Consider the following 21,824-nt stretch of genomic DNA (forward strand, 5'->3'; position numbering starts at 1 on the left):
GCCACCTGGATCAAAAGAATAGTATGTTACATGGTAGATACACAAAGTGGGATGGTATGACATAAGACCATCTTTTGATTTTTAATATCATACTACTTAAAGGAAGATTAAAATCCTACAGGCTAATCACTAATTATAGTATATAATATATATATATATATATAATAAATATATTTTATATATATATTAAAAATATATATTTTTTTTAAAAAATTATATATATGTGTGTGTATTTATTTATTTATTTATTTATTTTGAGTCTTCTTTAGTATGTCATACATATACTTCAGAGAAAGGAGAATGACTCAGGAGTGTCTATCACATCCCCAGCTCACCTGCCAGCATTTTGCAAGCATTCCTGACATCTGGCCACAGTTGCTGTTCAACTCCCACTCACAGCCCTTCCTAGACAGGACAGGCCCTGTGCTCAGTCCCTGCCAGAACACCGGCTCCTGCATCTCTAACTCAGTAGATTATCAAAACAGCTGTCTGTGCTGCCTCCTACCCTGCCCTACACACTCAGAAAGAGCTCCTCAGAAATATCTGCAGTGTAACCTATTATTCCCCTTTCAAAGGTTTTAATAATCTCTCTTCTCCAATGCCTACCAAAGCTCAGCAAGGGGTATCTAATATTAGACTGTTGACGGGTTGAAGACACCACTATGAAGATGAACAATAATATCTCTTTGTTTCTTCTTGCTTCCTGTCTGTCTGGTCTTCCTCCCTGCAGAAACTGGTGTATTTTTTTTTTCCACTGTTGGCTTTGGTGGCTTTTTCCTGTCTGAATTTATACATTATCTAGCAAAATGGTACTAGGCTCTGTAAAAAGGAATCCCATTGCTACAGAAAAATAAAACACAATATTGTGATGACTTGCCAAAGAAACCTCAGTGATGACTTACTTCTCCCTAACACCCATTGCAGAGGGGTGATTTTTATGAGCAAACCTCATTGTTTCATTTTCTGATTAACAGGCACCAACGAGGAATTCACATAAAAGAATATATGTAAGTGAAGTTCAATTATTCTCTGCCCAAACATCAAATACCTTTCAGTGGCAGAGTTCTGTAATAGCATGCACAGGAAAATAATAAATGAAAGAGAGCACAGAGACCACATCCATTCATCCTAAACTTTGTGCCACCTGAAAACAACTCATTTACTAATGCTGGCAGCAAATTTTTCATTCGAGCTGTTTTTCAAAGGGAATGGGAGAGTCAGAAAAACGTGATTTCTAACAGAACATTTCAGGTTTTCATTTAAAAAAATAAAATAAAATCTGGTTTAGTTTACTTTTTGTTTAATATAACACGGGAGGTTGGGAGAAAGAGAGAAGCAGCCTGGGGAGCAAATCCAAGGAAACCTGAGTCATGGAATACTTTGTTTTTCCTGCATGGAAAGCCTGCTTGTTTTCTCTTATTTCTTGGCTCATTGTCAGAAAGAACAAAACAGACTTGATTATGTTCTAGACAATGAGGGGACTTGGGGAAACAGCATGTACAGTCATCCAGAATAGTGCCACTCTAAGTCCAGCAAAAGTAATCTGCCACTCTCCTTTACACAATAGCTCAATAACTTTACACAATATTCAATAACTCAAAGGCAGCACAGAGAGAAGAAAAAGTGATGGTTGGGCTGTGGTAGCTTACAGAGCTGAGTGTCATTCAGCCCAAAAGAAAACACTGCTATCAAGAGAAAACTGTAGGGATAACAGACTGCTTCCCTGGGGATCAGCTCCCTTTGCCAGCAAATGCAAAGCCAAAGCAAATGTGCATGTCACAACTTGTACAAGCACCACTGCTAATTTATTTGCAATATACACACAAACATTCACGTTAGGGAGAGATTCTGGAAATTAGATCCTTTACTACTTTGCTTTGACAATGCTGTATTTCCACTAGGGTCCAGGGTGTAGCTAACATCAAAGTAAAATGCTGATTCTCATTACTTCATCCTCCTCCTCCTGCAAAGCTGAATGCTGGTATTTAAATAGTATTTCTTCCAAATATCAGTATGGTGCAGCATACTTTGCCAGGGCTTTTCTCTGAAAAAATGGGAACTTATATATGCACTAATTTATGTGTTCATTCCAAAAAAATTCTTCAGAATGCCCCTCTGCTACCCTGTCACACAGCAACAGCATGTAATGGAATATTGATGGGAGGTTCAAAACCTACTGTCACACTATCAACATCTGCCTCTGACATCGTGCACCAGCATCATAACACAGCAGGCATTTCTTTCAGAGCAGCCCTTGCATTCCCTTTTCCACTTCAGACTTTTCAGTTGTATTCATATCCATACTAACTGAGCTGGCTAATTAACTTCTAAATATTTTGTTGATAGTAGAATCCTCCCACTCAAAGAAGTTATGTCTGTACAAGACAGTTGACCCATTCCTAAGAAACTTTAGAACTTTATGTGAATCCTTGTCATCAAGTTTTGCAACAAGATTAGAATCTTTGTAAATTCTATTCATAGAAGATCTATGCTTCAAAGTTCCTTATTTTCTGTTGTGCTTAATAGCTCTTTCTTTTGCTGGAGTGCAAAATCTCTGTTTTACTTATACACCTGAAAAGCCTGGACCCTTTCACAAGTATGCACCTAAACAGTATCTTAAGAGGATGTGATCCAAGAGAATGGAAGGAAGTAACATGACAGAAGGAAAAAAGGAGTAATTCATCATTATTAGCATAGGCTTTGTTCAGGTATATGACCAAGCCTTGTCCTGAATGTACTGGAAGAAAGCCAGGATACATGAGTCAGAAGTAAATTACAGTCGTTCAGCCAAGATACCAGCCTGAACAACAAGGGGATCAGGAACCCAGAATATGTCACAGTAAGCACCTGCTATACAGTTGAAACACAGCCACAGAGACCAACCCTCCCCACAAATGCTAACAGAATGGACACTGTCACCACTGGGTAGCATAGTGGTTCCCATGCAGCTGCACTTTCTGTAAACAGGAGCTCAAAACATAATGCTGCACAATTATGGCTGCCTGTGTTCAAGACAACTTCAACCCAATCACAAGTTCACACATTGTAACTAATTAACATTGCCAGTCCTTTGTCCATGTACAGGGACCAGTTGCAGTACACTTCATGCAAGAAAGGACATACTCTTCTAATTCCCTGGATGTTTTACCCAAAGGAAGGAAAATAATCTGCCACAGAAAATGAGAATTTTGAGAATACTTGTAAGGCCTACCTTGCCCACACCAGGAGTGTCTTTCACTTTGCTGACTGCCCTCAACAAACAAGGTGGTGCAGGGGGTGGGGAAGCCTGAAGGATACTGCTGAAGCTGGTAGTAAAGAGAGGAGATTCAGGAACAGATGATGCAGAAGGCCTGTGCTTCTTCTTTTTGGAGGACAGATTCAATTTCTGAGCGGCTCTGTGGGAAAAATGACAAGAGTAAGATAAAACAATCCAAAATTCATCAACACAAGCAATCAAGAATAAATAAAGGTAATTACCAGGTTACCATCCACATTGGATCTATCTCAGTGTTGACCTCTCTGATTCCAACAATTTTATTATTCTGGTTATATTCTGGTATAATTTGCATTAAGTAGGATCTGAACCAAGCCTCTGTCACTGTCTCAACTGTTTAAACAAGTCAGCCTGCAAGAAAGCTCCTGAACCTCCAATTAAATCAATGAGCTGTATGCCAATTTCTATTATAAAATTCAGTTCAGGCACTGAGTGGTTGACACAGAACTGCTCGTCATTCTCAAATCTCCGACTGGAAAATGAACACCTATGCAGTGTTTGGATATAAACAGTCATTGTTGATGCTAATTAGTATTAAATGCTCAGGTAGATTTGCTGAGGCATAAAAAGTGCATGAACTATTTTAAATTTATAGCAATTCCTAAATTACAAGACAATCTAAACATTGAACAAACTGTGACCAATGAAAATATTGCTCTTTGCAATAAGAGAGGCAATCATACCAACTGCAACTGAATTAACCACTAAGTAGGGAAAACAATGAAGACTGCTTTTAAACTACAGTATTAGATACAAATACTGCAGTTTGTATAGATTAAATGCTGTTTGATTAAGAAGGTAAGATTTTCTGGAACAAAAGCATTCAGTACTTTGTTTTTACAATTGAGACAATTCAACACCCAGCCTTTGTTGCAGCTGTTTTGTTCCAACACATTCATTCTGCACTATCCAGGGTTAGTGTTGATATTAATTATGCTGCTCCGTGGTTTCCCTTTTGCAAAATGGACACTTTAAACAGTGCAGGTCAACTAGAGCATAATTTCCAAGGAAAGCTGGATATAATAATTCATGAGGCTACTTTCAAGCTTTGCTTAGGCAGACTGATCTGTGACTTGAGACAGATATAAAAGAAGTCTATATTGATAGCAGCTCTCCTTACCCTGCTAAACTGTGACAGTCAAGACCAGTAACTCAAAATCCTACTAGGTTTTAAAGAATCTTTTCTTCCATTATGCTGGCATCAGTATATGTTACCTAACTCTGAACTTCCGAATGTGATTACTTTGTTTCAAGGTCTTAGGGGAAAAAGACTGAAAATATATATACACATACATATAAATGTATATATATATATACATATACTTTTCATTCTGGTATGTAAGTACCTTGCATTTGTATCAAATGTCTCAAACACATGAACAAATCACTGCTGGGCATGAAGCTGCCATATGTCAGCTGATCGTGAGCTCACTGCATGCATTCCCAGTGTGTATTCTTTTAGCCTATGGCAAATGCAAAGCAGTTGCAGATAGATTAGGTTTTAATAAAAGTAGGGGATTTTAATTGACTTGACACGGAATTATAACTCAAAGTTTCTGTATTATCTCCTTGTCTTTGTCCTTGCCCTTTCATTCTTCCTTAGGACACTGCAATTCATAACCTGATCCTCTCTGTTAATATTGTTGTTGTCATTTATTTCCTTTTTAGAAAGCACAGTCAGAATAAGAGAAAACCAAATGGAAAAAAAAAAGAAAAAACATTTTTGTCTCTTCCTAATAACATTTAAAAGACTGGAGAGGGTTCAGTGATTTCAGCTTCCACATACTTTATAAAGCTGTCCATGCTGAATAAAGAACTCCTATGTGTCTTGGCTCCAGTATAACATTTAAAAGAAAATCTCTCACTACATGCAACAACTGAACATACAAGCATTAAACACACTGAAAAAATTTACTATGGTTTTTACCTTGTCAAGCTCATTAATCCAGGTGCAAATAAAGGCTCTACTCACTATGGTCTCACTGACTAGCCTTAGGTGAATATGTATTTCCTAGAAAACATTTTCTAAGTTGACTGAGCCATTACCTCTCTCTATCACAAAATGCTTCTGCACATTACGCGGTTCCTCTTTCAAAGGTGATAGTTTAATACAAACTACTCATTGAACCAATCAAGCCCATAGGTGGCATTTTTTTTAAGATACCAGTCTTTTCAAAACCTTGGAGCTATGCTCTAGTTTGACAGCTACAACCTTTGCAATTGCGTTCAAACAGAAGAACCTGCATTTTACTTTATATTTTTGGTCTTCAACTGGTAAAATGTATTTAAAAAAGCAATGAACTCTATCTCACTTCGTAAGGTTTTCTGTTTTTCCCCAAGGAGAGAAAAATCAATGAATGGAGGGCAAGAAAACCATTTATGAGCAGTATTAGACTTTACTGAATTTTGAAAGAGATCAAAAAAGGCAACAAGCCTCAGGTAATTCCCAGAGCATTTAACTAGGTAGGGAAGTATGTTTTAACCAGATGTAGACTACAAAGCAGCACAAACTTGCACAGTGTGGCTTTCTCGTAAGCATATTTGCATGAATAAAAGCATTCAGCTTGGGTGGTTAGCATTACTCTAAATGCAGCTGGTCACACAAGCTGCAGCTGATTTGGCCACATGATCTAGCATAGGTTAGAAATTGTCACATTTTTTTCTTCCAGGCAAGTCAGAGGCCTGGCTCTCCCACACAGACTCTCCAGGCCACCAGACCTCTCTGGAAAAGCACCAGGCTGGACCTTGGCAGACCCAATATGGCTGCAGCTCACTGCCAGCCCAGCATAGCTAGCAGCTGTTCATACTCTGCTCATTGTACAGGAGCCAGCTAATTTGTTTTCATTTAGTCACTAGCATAATAGGACTCTGATTTCTGCTTCAGACTATGCATACTGCTGCAGTAATGGTGACAATAGCAGACTGGTTTCATGAGCTAGCAATAAGATGGTTATACTCATTCTTACTTTACATCTCATTTGAGCCAAGAGCCAAGAAATATCATCTGTGAACTACACAGGGGCGAGTGGTGGGCTCCTGTATGACACAGGCTGATACACTGCATGAGAAACAGGGAGAGGGACAGAGCCCTCAGAAGCACAGAAGAAACCTGATCCAAATTAAACTTATTAAGTGGGTAATTTAAAGGGTATTGAGCCATGGTGTGGACACACTCATTCACAATAGAAGTGTCCTTAATGTATTTAACTGAGCTATCTTCCAAAGGAAGACCAATTTAAAGCCTTTTCGCTTCACTGAAGTATTCACACCTTCAGTTAATTTGTACTGTTTTTCCTGAAAGTCTTTATACAAACAAGCAAATGGAGACTTTCAGAAAGCTTAAAATATTTGCAGCAGAGGAAAATAAATAAATAAATCACAAGATCACAATTTGAAATTGCAGGAGGATGTTAGAAAGCTGATTAAAGTTCACTCCAAATCAAACTGATGGATTACTGGCACATAAGGGGAAGTGGTTTGTGAGTCCAGCTGGTCCATTGAAAAGACTGAGTTTATTTCTCGAAGGAACATTCTTTGCTCTTTTTTTTTTTCTTGCAAAACACAAGTTTAATAGGACATATCTGGAGGCAGTTTAAATTCTTTGCACCTCCCACCTATGTAGAAATTTTGTGAGAAAAAAATGTCCCCATTTCATGGGTATGCTGGGATTGTCGGACACATTCACTGTAGAACTAACTTCCTTAGGGTAAAAGTCAGTTCAAGATTAATGAAAGCTTTCTGGAAGCTGAAGATCATCTGTGAATTGATAGAAGAAATGGACGTACTCTAGATAAGTTTCCAAAGAGTACACTTTACCTCTAGACTCTCAGATACCTTTCAGCAGACCTAAAGAGATGAATTAACAGAACTTGATTAAATAATCCATTTTTAATATAGAAGAAAGGCACTGCTATGGAAGACTCAAGCATCTCTACTAAGAAAATTATTCATTTTAATTGTAGTAACAAATGAATGAACTTTGAAGATGGTGAAGCTTTTCAGACAAAATAAAAGGCATTGTGGAGATCTGTAAATACTTTGTTTGGAAAGGTATCTGGGTAATAGAGTACAGCATTTACAAGGAAACGGGGTGGAAGTAGCAGTTTGAACATTCATGGTTTCTAACTTTGGCTGCTCACAAAAAGCAATTTCAAGAAACCGAGGACAACTCCATACACCAACTTTTTGCTAAGCAATAGTCATGGGAGAAGAAAAAAAAAAAAACAGTAACAACAAAAATCTCTGTTACGCTGCTAAAGGAAATACAGCCTCCCTGCAGTACATAATGCTCACATTCATTCTGCTCAAACAGACTAGTGCAGGCATAAATGCACGTAAGATATCAACTTTGTGGGACTTAGCTGTGACAGCTCATAGCATGCTTCTTTCCTCTCATTTAAGTAAGAAAGCAGGTACTGCTAATAAAATTCAAGGGACGGCTATCTAAGTTTTCAATAACATATCATCCAAGGCAAAATTAATACTCTGGGACTTGCTGTCAAAGCAGAGGTCAGTAAGGCCAACAGATTTGTTAGATTCAGAGGAGATTAAACACCTATGTGAATAATTAAAATATTATTCACATTTGTGTCAGCAGAGATCATAATAGATGAGTAAAACTGGATCATACTCTAGTGCCTGACAAACCCTTTACCATTGACATGTGAAATTTCCTTAGGTGTACATCTCTGTATAATTATTCATTAGTGGAGTTTTATATTACACTATGTTGCATCCAGTATTTATTACTCTCAGAAACAGAATTTGAGATCACAGAGTCCAGTGAGCTGATATACCAGTCTTTCTATGACAAAATAAAAATTGAAATTATGTTCACTTTCATATTTTATTTTCCACAGAAAAAATGGCATGTAAGCGAGGGAGGCTACATAATCATGCACTAGCTAACTTTAATTTCAACATTTGCATTAAATCTGAATATCTATTTATTTTCTTTGTTTGGAGGCATACATTTCATTTCATAGGAAGAACACTCTCCGTTAGGTGCAATTCTGAGGGAGCAAGGCATGAACTTCATATGAGAAAGGATGGCTTACCTCAAGATGGTCTGGTTTTATAAGGTCAAAGGAGATTTATGGTCTGGTCTAGTAATTAAAACTCTACCTTTAATAATGCAAAACTTCCTTGCCTGCTGATATACCTCTCTATTGAGATGAAATACAGAAAGAAGTTTAGTTTGGAAATCAGTCTCCCAAACCAAGTCACCAAGCATGTACAAATACACAACTAGCAGTAACATAAATTTTGACCAAACGTGTTGGTTACTCAATGTGAAATATCCATATTCATCAATTTCTGTGGTCTCCAATCGGTCACCTGCCAGTGAAAAGAAACACTGCTCAACCTCATCCTCCACAAATAAGCCCTGCTGATAATATGTACTTTTTTCTTAATTTAAAAAAATATATTTAATTATTTATCTTTAAAGGCTATAATTCTTCCTGGAGAAAACGTAGAAATTGTTGACTGCCACCTACTTAGTAAATTATAATCTGCTTTGTATCTTAACTAACTGATGGAATGTCAAACAACAACATTCTGGAAGTCTGCCAGTATTTTTTACCACTTCCAACTGACATGTTTGCAAATGTGGGTTCATGGTGTATTTTCTGTTTCCAGTAAACATATTTATTTCAATGAGTTGTCACATCATATAGGTTCTTATGTAGCTATATCATCAGAACCAAAGTGATATAGCAAATTTAGAATCATATAAGGCCTTTTTCTATGAAAATTGGCAGTCATGATTTTTTGGCTACAGGGGGTAAATCTATAGTTGCTTCTTAAGGATCTTTAGATACTGAATTTTATCAGTTACTCACTGCCTTTACAAACTTGACACTAATAGTGACGTTCACATTATCCAATTGCAGGCACATCACCTACCCCAAAGAGATTCTGGTTCTCCTTCTCATCTATATAGATCATAAAGGCTCACTGAGGTGACATTACAGCTAATATGACCTAGGTACTATGACAAAAATGGGAGGCTCCAAGTGCACCACTGTCTTGTCTGTATCAGTCTTTCCTTTCCTTTTCTTCTTTCCTCAAACTTACTTAAGGCTGGGAACCTTCTTCCTTCTTCCTTGCCACAACTGCCCTTCAGGAAGTAGAGGAGAGTGGTAAGGTCACTCCTGAGCATCCTGTTCTCCAGACTGAACAATCCCAGCTCCCTTAGTTGCTCCTACTAAGACTTGTGCTCCTGCTCCCTCAGCAGTTTCACTGCACTTCTCTGAACACGCTCCAGGACCTTGATGTCTTTCAAGTTAACACCTGAGAAGCTTGCTCCAGGAGCAGAGAATGCACTCAAAGGCTCTTCAGCCTATCTCTATGCGAGTTTTTATCATCCAAACTGAAAGCAAAATGACAGAGCTACAAAACTTGCAGTCAACTTGCCACATCCCAGCCCACAAACAATGCCCTCTAACAGGAATTATGAGCTAAGAATGAAAATCAGGGTAACTTCACACCACTGTAATTCTCCATGTGGCTAAATCCAGGGCTGTGGTATTGCAGCTTAGTGAGCAATGTAAAGAATGAAATAAGAATCCTCAGAGGAACATTTTCTAGATTTGTAGTTCCAGGAAGATCCTTAGTATTTGTGTTTAATTATTTTACAATGCCTTTAAAATCTGGAGATAATTTGCACTTTCTGCTTATGCTGTAGAAGGTATAATAAACATCTCTCTAATGCCCAGTAAACACTTGCCCCTTATTGTTCTCATTATTTGTATGCATGCCTTCAATTTCATAGCAACAATAAAGCTATCCCAGGCTGCAGTCTTTTACTTCTTGGGTGGTTAATTCAGATGTTTTGACCACAGTGCCTTAGTGACTGTGCTCTCCCCTGGAACTGTATTAAAACTGTCCAGAAATTCATTAATTTTAACTTATTATTTAATTCTTACACACACTCAAAATAGGGCTTATTCAGAACATGCCTTATAAAATGTGATGCTTGTTGTACACAGGTAATCTCAGTGGAATTAACAGCTCAGCCTTGCTCTTATATCAAGTTCAAATTTGTGTAAATCAGAACTGCTCTTGGTTCCTCCAAGATGAAGAAAATCAATTCGCTTGAAGATCAATAGCTTAATGGGAAGCTCAGGTCTTACACAAATACCTACTGCTGAACTCTGTTCTATACTACTATTACTTAGGTTAAACTCACTTTTATAGAAGCATATGACAAGATACTAAACAAACTGCTTCTCATGCCATTACTGTTTGATCCACAAAACACCAGATGAAAAAAACCGTTAGGAAAATGTGCAGCACTAAAACACAGAAAACAAACCACAAGTTGCTTAATTCATTCTAAAGGCTACACAGAGGTTGTTTTTATGATTAATCTAACTAATCTTTTCTATCTGAAAACTGCTTTTATAAAAAATGGTAGTCACACAAATAACTAATCACAGCATTATCTCGTTACTGAAAAACTGCAAGGATAAGTTGAATACGCATCGCTGCACAGTTAATGCATGAGGCAGACTGAACCATTATACTTGGATAAAATAAAATCAGATGTTTAGCACTAGTTTAATACAGGAAGAAAAACAGCTACATGTACTGTAACTCAAAGGAATTCAAATGTAAGTAGTTACTAATTACTGCCATAGTTACTTGGCAATGCATTTTCAAGTCACGTGGAAAAACTGCACAGGCAGGAGCTTGACAGCCACAGACCAGATTAGCCCTAATTTCTATCTCACATTGCTTAGGGAAAGGGAAGTAGTATCTTTCAAGAAAAGGCCCTAAACAATCTCCATCCATTTGTGTGTTAAGCATTATTGCCTGTATATACTTAAGATTTAGATCATAAGATGTTACAATTGCCCCTAAGTATTAAAATTGATGTGCACTGTTTCATATTTTCACTGTTCTTTTGTAAAACAAGAAACATACACAGATCTGTTACAGTCTTCAAGAGTTAGCTGGAAAATACTAGGGGCACAGATGTACTGTTATAGTGTTTTCAGCCAGAAGTACCACCAGGGTTGGACGACAAACAGATGTCTCTCATGTCTGAGATCACCCAGCAAACCTCAACCCCTGAGACAGGACTTCTGGTTAGCCAGCCCACCGTTGACTCTACTCATCATCAAGAAATAATTACAGTTATTACCATAACTCAAAAACATGACTAAGAAAAGCTTTGCAACATGAGGCCAACAAACCGCTGGCCATTTAATAACAGTCCTTAAAATCACATAAAGGCATTCTTTTAATTTTAAGTTTTATGAGCCTTATAAGATTGAGGTTATTTTATTACCTTCAGTGATAAAAAACCTGGACACACACTGCAAGGAAAACTATTTTGCTTTATTTCTGGCCCATCCAGTAAAACCTCTCATGATACCAAGAAGGAAAGCAGCCAGCACACAGATTCACAGCCCAATTTGTCATTGTTTAACTTTCTGGTTGGCAGAACAATTAAAGAGATACATGAAAAGGCCAAACGGCAGGTAAGCTTTATCATTTTCTTTGCCTCATTAATATTTCCAAGGCCACTGTATTTAAAGTAACACCTGAATACAAATGATAAAATATCCTGACAGCGTAGATGCACTGAAATTCAATGCACTTAAGCCCAGCTCTGATGATCAATCAATCTTCTGTCATAGTCAGAAATATTTCCTTTGAGAGTTCCTGAAAGTCCTGTCTTTTACTTAGGACGCCACCTAGAAATAATAATAGTTCTTCAAGAGAGGTTTTTTCTTCTTCCTCCTCAGTGGTGGCGTAAAACAGGCACCACTATAAGGGAGCATTTTAAAATACAGCCATATTTTAATTACTGAATAATATTTTTTCCATCTTGAACACATAGCCAAGGCTTGCATTTTTTCCTCAGCATCCTTTTGGCCCTTCCAAATTCACCTTTCTTCTACTGAGCCCAGCAAAAACATACTGGGAAGACACATACAGCACACAATTTGAAAAGACACAAGCTTAAACACAGCATGTCTTTTACAATGTGTAATTTGTTTTGAGTGTGTTTTAAAGAAGCTCTAGTTTATTTAATGTCACCTTGCACATCTTCCTAAAGTAATTTAGTTCTTCAGCTACTAGAGCCTATCCATAATACATTAAGGTCTAAGATGGAGGTCCTGCTATTAACAGACTGCAGACTTGCTAAAATCAGCACTGTGCCAATAGCCTACAAACAAAGCAAAGAAAACAAAAGAACGGAATATTATTACCCCATTTTTACTCTGCTGAAACATAATTCATGAACCGTGGCAAACAGTAATTTAATTTAGATCTCCTCAACAGAATCACACAACTGGTTGCTCTGCCTCTGAGGGGGACTAAGGGCATGACCCCAGTACCTACAAGAAGGGCACAATATTGATGAAGTCAGGCACATCAGAATGGTGCACAGCAGGAGTACAGGAGGTAACGGGCATATGCTGAAAAATGAGAGGTTTAAGATGGGGAAAGGATTCTATATTCTGTGGACAGACAAGTAGAATTGTCCAGTCTCTGCCACTGGGGCATGTTAATACACAAACAAATCAAGCTCTGGGCAACCCATCAGATCTGAGAGATAAGTTTGCTCTGAGAAGACTAAGGGATAGGGACTAGAAAGTCCCTGTGGTCCCTTACAGTTTACTTGATCCAGCAGAACTCTAAAACACATTAATGCATTTCTGACAGCAGAATAACAAAAGTATTATGCTTCTTTGTCTTACAAAATATCTTCTTTCTGAAAGCTTTCAACAAAATCAGTCAGTATCAGTCTCAGCTATTTATTCAATCCAAAATGAAAGGTTTTGTTTTTAGAATATTAAATTAAATATAACTGAAACAGATTTCCAGGAAACAAAACAAAACAGAAAAAAAAAAAAAGGAAAAAAAAAAAAGAGTAATCTAACTTTTGCAAACATGTAACCAAAACACATTTTTAAAGGTCTTGATTCTTGATCTGAGAAGAAATAAACTAAATCAGCAGAAGATGATGAAGTAATTTACTTTGACTGAAATCTACATTTCTTACAAGGGAAAAGTTGGGTAAAAAGTTCACCCACACCACTTCCCGTGTTCTAAGGCCTTCTCTCTCCAACTACTGAAGCCTCAGAGATCAATTCTACAAGGAACCAAACATCCTCATCTTACAAGGGACCCGTGCCCAGCCTCTTGCAAGAATGTTCAGCATTCTGCTAGCTCCTTTGTGAGCTGACCTTAATATTTAGCCTACATTAATCATGCTCCAGAATGAATTATTGAGAAAAATTATGAAAATGGAAAACACTGGTAATAGTTGGCAATTATTTTTTCTAATAAGCAAACCTTTTGTACTTGTTTTTATATTTCCAGTCAAGTGAAATGAAAAACAACATGGAATTAAACACATCACACCAAATATTAAGCATTTGCCAGGAAGAAGTGAACAGTAAGGTGTGGTCCAGACATCAACAAGAATTTGTAATAGATAGAAATACTTTAACCTGCAGCTTTTCTCTTATTACCTGTACAAATTCCAGTGAAAGCCACTTTATTTTCAGTTCTGAAAGCACTTCTCATGCAAACAGCTAAGTAAACAAGCGCTTCTCATGTATGCTTGGTTCTTAGCAAAAGTATTTTCAGAAAAAAAAAAACTTTTTTTCAACATTATTTAGAACTATTCAGAATTTTAAGGAAAAAAAAAATCTTCTAAATGCATCCTATTATAGTGTCATGTTTTGATTTATTTGATTTCATTTGAACATCAGCCTCTACTGATCGATTCATAACCACATGCAACCCTCTGTTCTACATGAACTCATTGTCACTAAGTCATGTTAAATAATTATGAAATACAGCTAAAACTGATTCTGGAGTGAGGGAATCAGACAAATTAGACAAGGGTCTTACTGGCAATTCTGGATTGTTAGGGGGACTACAGCCTCTTAGTCCCGTAGGCCTATGGCAAATGCACACCAGAAAAGTCCTTTCTCTCAAGATGAAAACTAAATATTTTCTTTCTCTTGTGACACATCTTGCTGTTGTGATATACTTTTGTGATATATTTTTGTCATCCGCATGCTGGAACATCGCATTTTGCTCTAATGAGAACCTGGTGTGAATATTTCATGCAGTACAGCCAGAATGAAAGCCCATTCCCCAACCATGAATCCATGAGAAATCCACCAGAAAGGAGGTGATACACTTGGCATATTGTTCATTTTAACTAACTGTAAAACCTCTATGCACTGTGGCTAGCCAGAAGATAAAACACAGAATTCCGTTTCCAATGTCATGAGACTCTGCTCTCAACTGACTTTTTTATCTGATTTAAATAAGAGAGGACAGAAAGCTTACTGAATGAGCAGTGTACTTAAAATGATGTAACCTAATGGTGATCTGACACATCTGGGGTCTCCTCTTTGTATTAAACTCTCCATCTCCCCTGTAGTAAAACACCCTCCTGTTGAAGTTTAAGATAAAAAAGGAGTCTTCGTTATATCTGTAAGGTATCCATTTGACACTTATTTAGACTGACTAGCTTTACTAGTTTAAGCCTCCTGGGCTCAGAACAAAACAGTGTGGAACCCTGAGGAGCTCCAGGCAGACTCCCCCCTTTCATCCTCCCTCCTTGATTTTTCTGTGTCCTCTGAGCCAGCAAACAGAGATTGCAATCTGCACTTTCTAAAAGACTGTTTGCAGATACCAGAATACCATAACGCTTTCCCTTCTCATGACCTTAAAAAGCACTCTCAACAAGCTACAGAGTTTAAACACTAAAGTTACACTACTTTCAGCAGTATGGTTATAGCAAACAACCTTCTTAATGTGAAGATATTTATTCTGGCACAGCTTATTCTCATTCAGCAAGTGGTATAGCAGAACATAATATAAAGTACCAACTAATGATAAAATTGCAGTTATTCAAGAGGATGTTGTACTGAGACAATTGCTTTAGCAAGAAGAAAAATGCCCCCCAATAAAAATGTCTTTATTAGGTTATGTCTGAACACACAGATGTGATTGAACCAGCTTACTTCCCCCTGAACACATCTCCATCCATGCCAGTCCTGCTTGCAGAGACTGAAGAGCAGAAACACTGCTGAACACAGGACAGGCAATGGGCCTTGTTAGCTTGGACAGATGTCACCACCCTGCTTCAGACTTGAGCTGGTATAGCAGAACACCATGCCAGACAAAGCTACCAGCCCACAGATCTTTCTCATCTCTGACTCATCAGTATCAGTGGCTTCTTTTTCCTGTCACTTTATTAGATGCTTTAGTATGTTAAAAAGCTACATTTGTGTTTGGGTTTTTTTGTGTGTTTTTAACTTTTTCCCATTACTGCCCCATCAAGTCATTTAATCAAATAATAGTGGAAACACAGCAGGTGGATAAAATGCACTCAGCCCACCATTAGTACACCTGCAGCCACTCAAGAGTGATGCTGCAGTCCTTACCCTATTAGGAGATCCTGCTCACTACACGAAGTTAGACTTTAATTTGCCATTCTGTTCTCCAGACTAGAACTCATTTATATTCCCCTTTGGATTTATTTGGATATTATTCTAGATAACTGCCTCTGAAATTGAAGGTGCAGAGTGAAAAACTATAGACTGTGTGACACATAATTAGACAGCATGTTGTACCAGGAGAAACAGTGTATCCATGGGGACTTTTTGTACCTTTATATTTCACATCTTTACTGCTGCATGGAGGTGCACATCACATTAAATGCAAATCGATACCAATAGGGCAGTTTCAATGAATCTTGGGAGACAGCAGCATGCTTTGAAGCTCACCGAGGCCAATCTTAGATTCACTTGTTTATGAATTTATGATAAATTGCTGCACAAGTTCAGTTTTGCAAGGACCTAAGCACCTCCCGTGATGTGAGCTGTGACATGCGCTCAGCTCCCACTGAGACTAATGGGACCTTTAGAAGCTCAACACACTTCAGGAATAGGCATTGTCTGAGTTACAGAACAGATTCCTATCTATAGGCTTCATCCCACACACTGATGCGGATCCTTGTTGAAGCAGAAAACACTCAGTAACTTGAAGGATACTACAGAAAGCCCTAAGGCTAGAAGACAATGAGGCAGTGAACAAAGCTGGTTAAAATGACAGATCTGGTGAGAGGTTCACAGCAAAGTTGTCCAGCTGGGCAGCCAAACTGGGATTGAGAGGGCAGGACAAGACTACGCTATCACTGTTCACCAAGATAGCCACATAATCGTTTCATGCACGACTGAATTACATCAACTTCTGAGTAACTGGATGGGAGTAAAAGTGGCTTGTAAGCGCACAGAGGCTGGCTGAATACATTTAGGAACCAAGGGAGTATGAAAGGCATGTGACTATGCCATCTCTCTCTGATGACACAAGAAAAAGTCAAATAACAAAAAAGAAAAAGCTTATTTTCATGCTCTTTTTCACCAAGATTAAGCAAGATTTCAGCAGAAGGGCAGTCACAATGGCTTAAATAAGGACAATTCTCTGATATTCTGAAGCTGGCTGGGTAGTAAAAAAGCACTAACAGAAATTGTCTCAGTAGTCTATTTTAAGCACTTGTCTTATGTAACAGGAAGCAGGCACAGTTATTCTAGATGCTTGAACACCGTCTGTCACATTGCCACAAGCTAAGGAAGAATAAATAACTATGTGCGGCCGCTTGAAAATTATTAGTTTTAATTAGTCCGTAATAATATTGGTTACATAAATCCTTGTAAGATGAATTAGTGGAAGAAAGCGTCAAGGAGATTAAGCCTCTGTAACATCTAAATTAGTCCAAAGCTGAGGAGAAGACAGGTCTTTCCTTCAAATGACAAGCCTGGAGATGGGGACGGCAGTCAGCATGTGGTACCCCCAACACTGGTCTGAATTATTAGGGAGAGAAAGGCATGTTTTCAGGGAGGCATGGGGTACATGGCTGCTCCCTGGTGGAGAAGGACCTTCCCACCCAAAAGTTAACAAGAAACATCTTAGCCTGCAAGTGATACAGTGCTGCCCAGGGCTGCTCCCTCTACTAGCACAGAAAGAGCAACATGGCTCAGAATCTGGTCCCCAGTTCGTTAGATTTCTAGGTTAGGGGTTATATAAGTATATATATATAAGTATATATATATATAAGTATATAAGTATAACACTTACTGTGATGATTTACTCTTACCTCTCAGATCATAGCTTAAAACTTGACATTTAAGAACACAAGGCATTCATTGGTATTTACCATAGAAGCTGGAGGATCTTCAGATTTTGGACAAATAGCCAAGCAAAACACAATTTGGCAAGTGGCTTTGGTCACAATAAGGGAATCAGCTAATCATTAAGGTTGGAAAAGACCCCTAAGATCATCTAGCGCAACTGTCAACCCCTCACCACTATGGACATTAAATGTGAAGGAAAAAGAGATGTACTGGAATTTTGTAAGGTCCTGTGAAATGTTTCAGTGCCTTAAAGCAACATATGCATAAGCTTTTAAGCTTTAGCATACATGAAAAGAGAAATAAAATAATCTGTATCAGATTGAAACCTAATGCTGTGTTTAACTCAAAACAGAATTTCATTGTTTTCATTTCTGCCACTAAACCAAAAACAAATGGTTCATACAGCTTCAGTCACTAATCTGACCAAAATCAGAGGAAGAATTCACTGGGTATTACCTGGGGTTGTGGAGCTTTGCTCCTGCAAACCACTGTTGCTTCTCACCAGACTGTTCAGGTGTACAGCTCAGAAATACTATAACACAGAAAGGCAGTGCCACCAAGAAGCTTTACAAAACTCAGGGAAAAAGAAAAAAAAAAACATTTTATGTACTAACATATAACTATACACAGTACATCTGGAGCAAATTTTCAGGGAATCTAAGTTGGTGTCACTCCACATAGTTCTGTATGATTTCATAGCAGCTGTTTCATGGAGTCCTTGAAATCTGTCCCACTCTTTACCCTGAATTAGTATGAAATTGCCTCTTTAGATGTGAAACTAAAACCCTTCTAATTCATAAATGACTGTTAAAGTAGGAGGAAGAAAAAACAAAGGATGAAAGTTAGGTCAGCTAATAAAAATAAATAAATAGCAAGTTAAAATAACCGTAAGTATTATTTATGGCTAATGTAAAGTTTAACTATTTCGATCCAATCAGTTCTTGCCATACTGAACCAAGAAGAGAATGACTCATGTAGGCACATCTTTTACACACACAAAAAACATCTGCACAGCTCCATGCTAGGAACTTTTCATAGTAACCAACACATAAACCAAGAAAGCAGGTTGTTTTGATTACACTTTAAAATGGGCATACTGGAAGTTATTTTAAAAAAAAGCAAAGAATGTACTAAAAATTCTCTGATTCACCATCCAAATAACTACAATTGCATTACTGAAATTGCTTTCCAATCCATCATTATCATTACTACATTATGGCTAGATAATCAAATGCAAGTAACTTTTCTTCATGTGTGATATAAAACATTTTGTTCAGATGTTCCTGGCTGGAGTTGCAGCTTTCCTCAAAGGCAACAGTACAGAGATTACAAAAGACAGCCACACAGATCCCCAAATGCACAGGGATGAATCAAAGCCAGAAGGAAAGAAAGAGCTGCAACTCCCTTGGCACACACTGCCAGGGCTGAACAGACTTCACCCAAGAACATGGCCCCACTGAATTTCACAGTAACTTCCTACCATCCCACCCGATACCTGCTCCTGCAATATGTTTCTCACGTGGTAGCAAGGTTTTGAATAGTGCTTTGCAAACTCCTCCCTTCAGCTTCCTTAAAGAAGCTGCATCCGTTTCTCTCTTCCCAGCCAGCTAATATGCGAAGGACCAAGACACACAAAACACATGTGACTGGAGTGGCAGGGAAAGAATGGTATTCTGGAACTCCATTTAACTTGTAACTCAAGAATTCCCTGAATTCCCTTGCAGACAGCTCAAGGGATTATATCTTTAAAATATACACTGTTCTGATACACACGTGCACATAATGCAATTTCTACCTCTGCAACTAAATGAACTAAGCATAATTTACATAGCGAAGAATACACAGTATACCTGGCCACAGCAGATATTTATCTTATATATGAGCTATCAGAAAGGCTGCTATGAAGAGCAAATCCAATCCTTTGGGTGCAAAATTCCAAGGCTCCCAGGTCCCAGTGAAGCTGAGCCACAGGCACCAAGCTGCCCTGCTGGCTGCAGCCTGTGGGGCAGAGGAACAGCAAGCACAACGCAGATAGCTGCCTTTCCACCCCAGTGCTCCAGTTCACATCACAGACCTGTGCAGAGCTGTGCCCATACATCAGGGGGAAGGGAAGGAAAAATATGACAGGGCACTGTAGCATGAAGTCAAGGGGCAGCCAGAAGCAGTGTGAGAGAGGAGTTCCTGTGATCCTTCTGTGCCACTGTGGCCCTTTCCTTTACTTCCCACCCACCCCCTGTGGGTGTAACACCCACAAAAAAAAGTAACACCCACAGCCTGTTACTTTTATCCCAGTTGTTGCCACAACCTATCTTACAATTTCAGTTTTCAAAACGCAGTTTGCAGCTGGCAAAAAAAAAAATAAAATAATAATAATAATTTAAAAAAAAAAAAAATCTACTGAGAGTTTAAAAATCACTGTTGCATGTCTCCTCATTCACATACCGACAGCATCTGCTCAGGGCTGATGACACAACATGCAGGGCTGAGGATCTGAAGCCTAATTTTTCACTGCCTTGCAAACTCATTAATTGTTTATACCTGCGTAAAATTCAGATGTTAAAGCAATTTATCCTCAGCTGGTCTGGGTATAATGGTAGCACAAGAGGCAGAATGTCAGAGCAAGTGAAGCATGATCTCCTACCAGCAAAGAGATGCTCTGCGCAGCACTGCACCATCTCTCCACATGTGAGCAAGAGCCCAGAGAGACGGCATTTACATTAGCTGCCAGTGGAATGGCATCTCACACAGACTGCACAGCCAGCACGCCACAACCTGCCTGGAAGAAAGGCACTGCCAGCAGCATCACCAGCACAGAAGGGATGCGAGTGAGAGCAGCAGCAGGAGTTTGTCATCAAGGGAGCACCGAAACAGTGGGGACAACATGCAGCGCTGACACATTCATGGCTTAGACAAACAGAACTGCCTCAAGGATTTGGGGCTATTTACATATTGTTTTTTTTAATCAATTTTCTTTCTTTCCCGGGAAAAATCATTTATCAGTGTAGTCCAATGGCATGGCTATTGTACAAAGTAAAAATGTGAGGACCTTATTAACAGGGGGAGGGAAAAAAAGAGCAGGCCTTATACCAGTAGAGTTCTTTTCCCTCTTCCTAAGCTTGTACATTATCTCATACTTTACTGTAAGACAAACTGGAGTGAGTCATTCTTAGAAAAATTTCTAAAGACTGTCTGATGTACATTGCTGGCGTCCAGCAAAACCAGACTAATGCTGCATAAGATCACAGGACAATTCAGTAGAAAGGGTGGTCTCTGTCTATCCCCCTGCTCAACCCAGGGTCTAGGTGGTGCCCCAGTGAGCTCCCTCTGCCTTCTCCATGCATCTTGCACTGTGTGGCTCAAAGTTGGATGCAGTGCCCAGACACAGTTGTGGGGAATAACCACTCCCCTTGACCCAAAGCTGTCAGCACAGCCCAGGGTGCAGGTGTTCTCCATTGCTGCCAGGGCACATTGTGACCCATGTCTGCTTACATTTATAGTTACTGATGTGCTGTGAAATTTGAAATGATTTCTCAGGGGAAAATAAAAATCTGGAAGAAAAATATGTTAAGGAATGTTTTGTTCCTTCAGGGAATCAAGGGGCAGTAAGCCCATGGTGATACCACCCTCTCTCTTCCCACTTGCAAGGGCTAAGACAGTTCCCACTGAATATTTGTTATTTTTTCAGCCAAGTGTTTAATACATGGAGAAGTCAGGCTCCCACGCTTCTTTGGGCTGATTATTCCAGGGAGCAACAACAGGGCTCTCATTCAGGAAATTGTTCTCAATATTCAGATTAAGTTTTTCTTTGTTTTATTTCCCCCATTTACTTATAACTAGAACTCATCCTTTATGCTAAACAATTCTTCTCTCCCTCTTTGAGGGAGTTCCATCTCTCAAGTATTTGTGGGCTGTTCTTTCCCTCAGGCCACATTAGTCACCACTTAACCAAACTATACATATTTAGTCTTTTTTATTAGATTTCATTAATTTATTTTAATCCCCTCCTCTGAACTCCCTAAGTTCTTCAGTTGCTCTCAAAACAATGCAGCCAGTATTCCCCATGTTCCTGTATTACACCACTGGAGAGAAGAACTCTCCTTTCTACATCCCAGTGTTTCTGGAAATACAGAATATAGCTTAGCTGTTGCATCTTCCATCTCTCAGTGCCTATGACTTCCTCAGCATTATTGCTTCCCAGTGCCAAATCCTGCTTCCCTTACCCACATGGCTAGCCCAACTGGAGCCAAGCCCACAAACAGGATTAAGAATTGGCTTTCTCCATCATCTGAAACTGTGTTCATTTCTCATAGTCTTTTATTTTTTTAATGCATTGCTCTCTCATTCAAGATGGAATACAGTGTTCATTTTTTTTG

At 38.7% G+C, this 21,824-nt stretch overlaps 1 protein-coding gene across 2 annotated transcripts in view; it reads right to left on the reverse strand.

The window, feature by feature from the left end:
* Positions 1–21,824, reverse strand: part of KIF26B (kinesin family member 26B) — a 253,790-nt gene that overhangs the window by 93,006 nt on the left and 138,960 nt on the right. For both annotated transcript variants that reach the window (XM_015857747.2, XM_015857748.2), the window contains one exon: positions 3,212–3,395. In XM_015857747.2, the coding sequence (XP_015713233.1) occupies positions 3,212–3,395 (184 nt within the window). The remainder of the gene's footprint in view (positions 1–3,211; positions 3,396–21,824) is intronic.

This window comes from Coturnix japonica, chromosome 3, assembly GCF_001577835.2.
Source record: "Coturnix japonica isolate 7356 chromosome 3, Coturnix japonica 2.1, whole genome shotgun sequence".
Taxonomy (NCBI): Eukaryota; Metazoa; Chordata; class Aves; order Galliformes; family Phasianidae; genus Coturnix; species Coturnix japonica.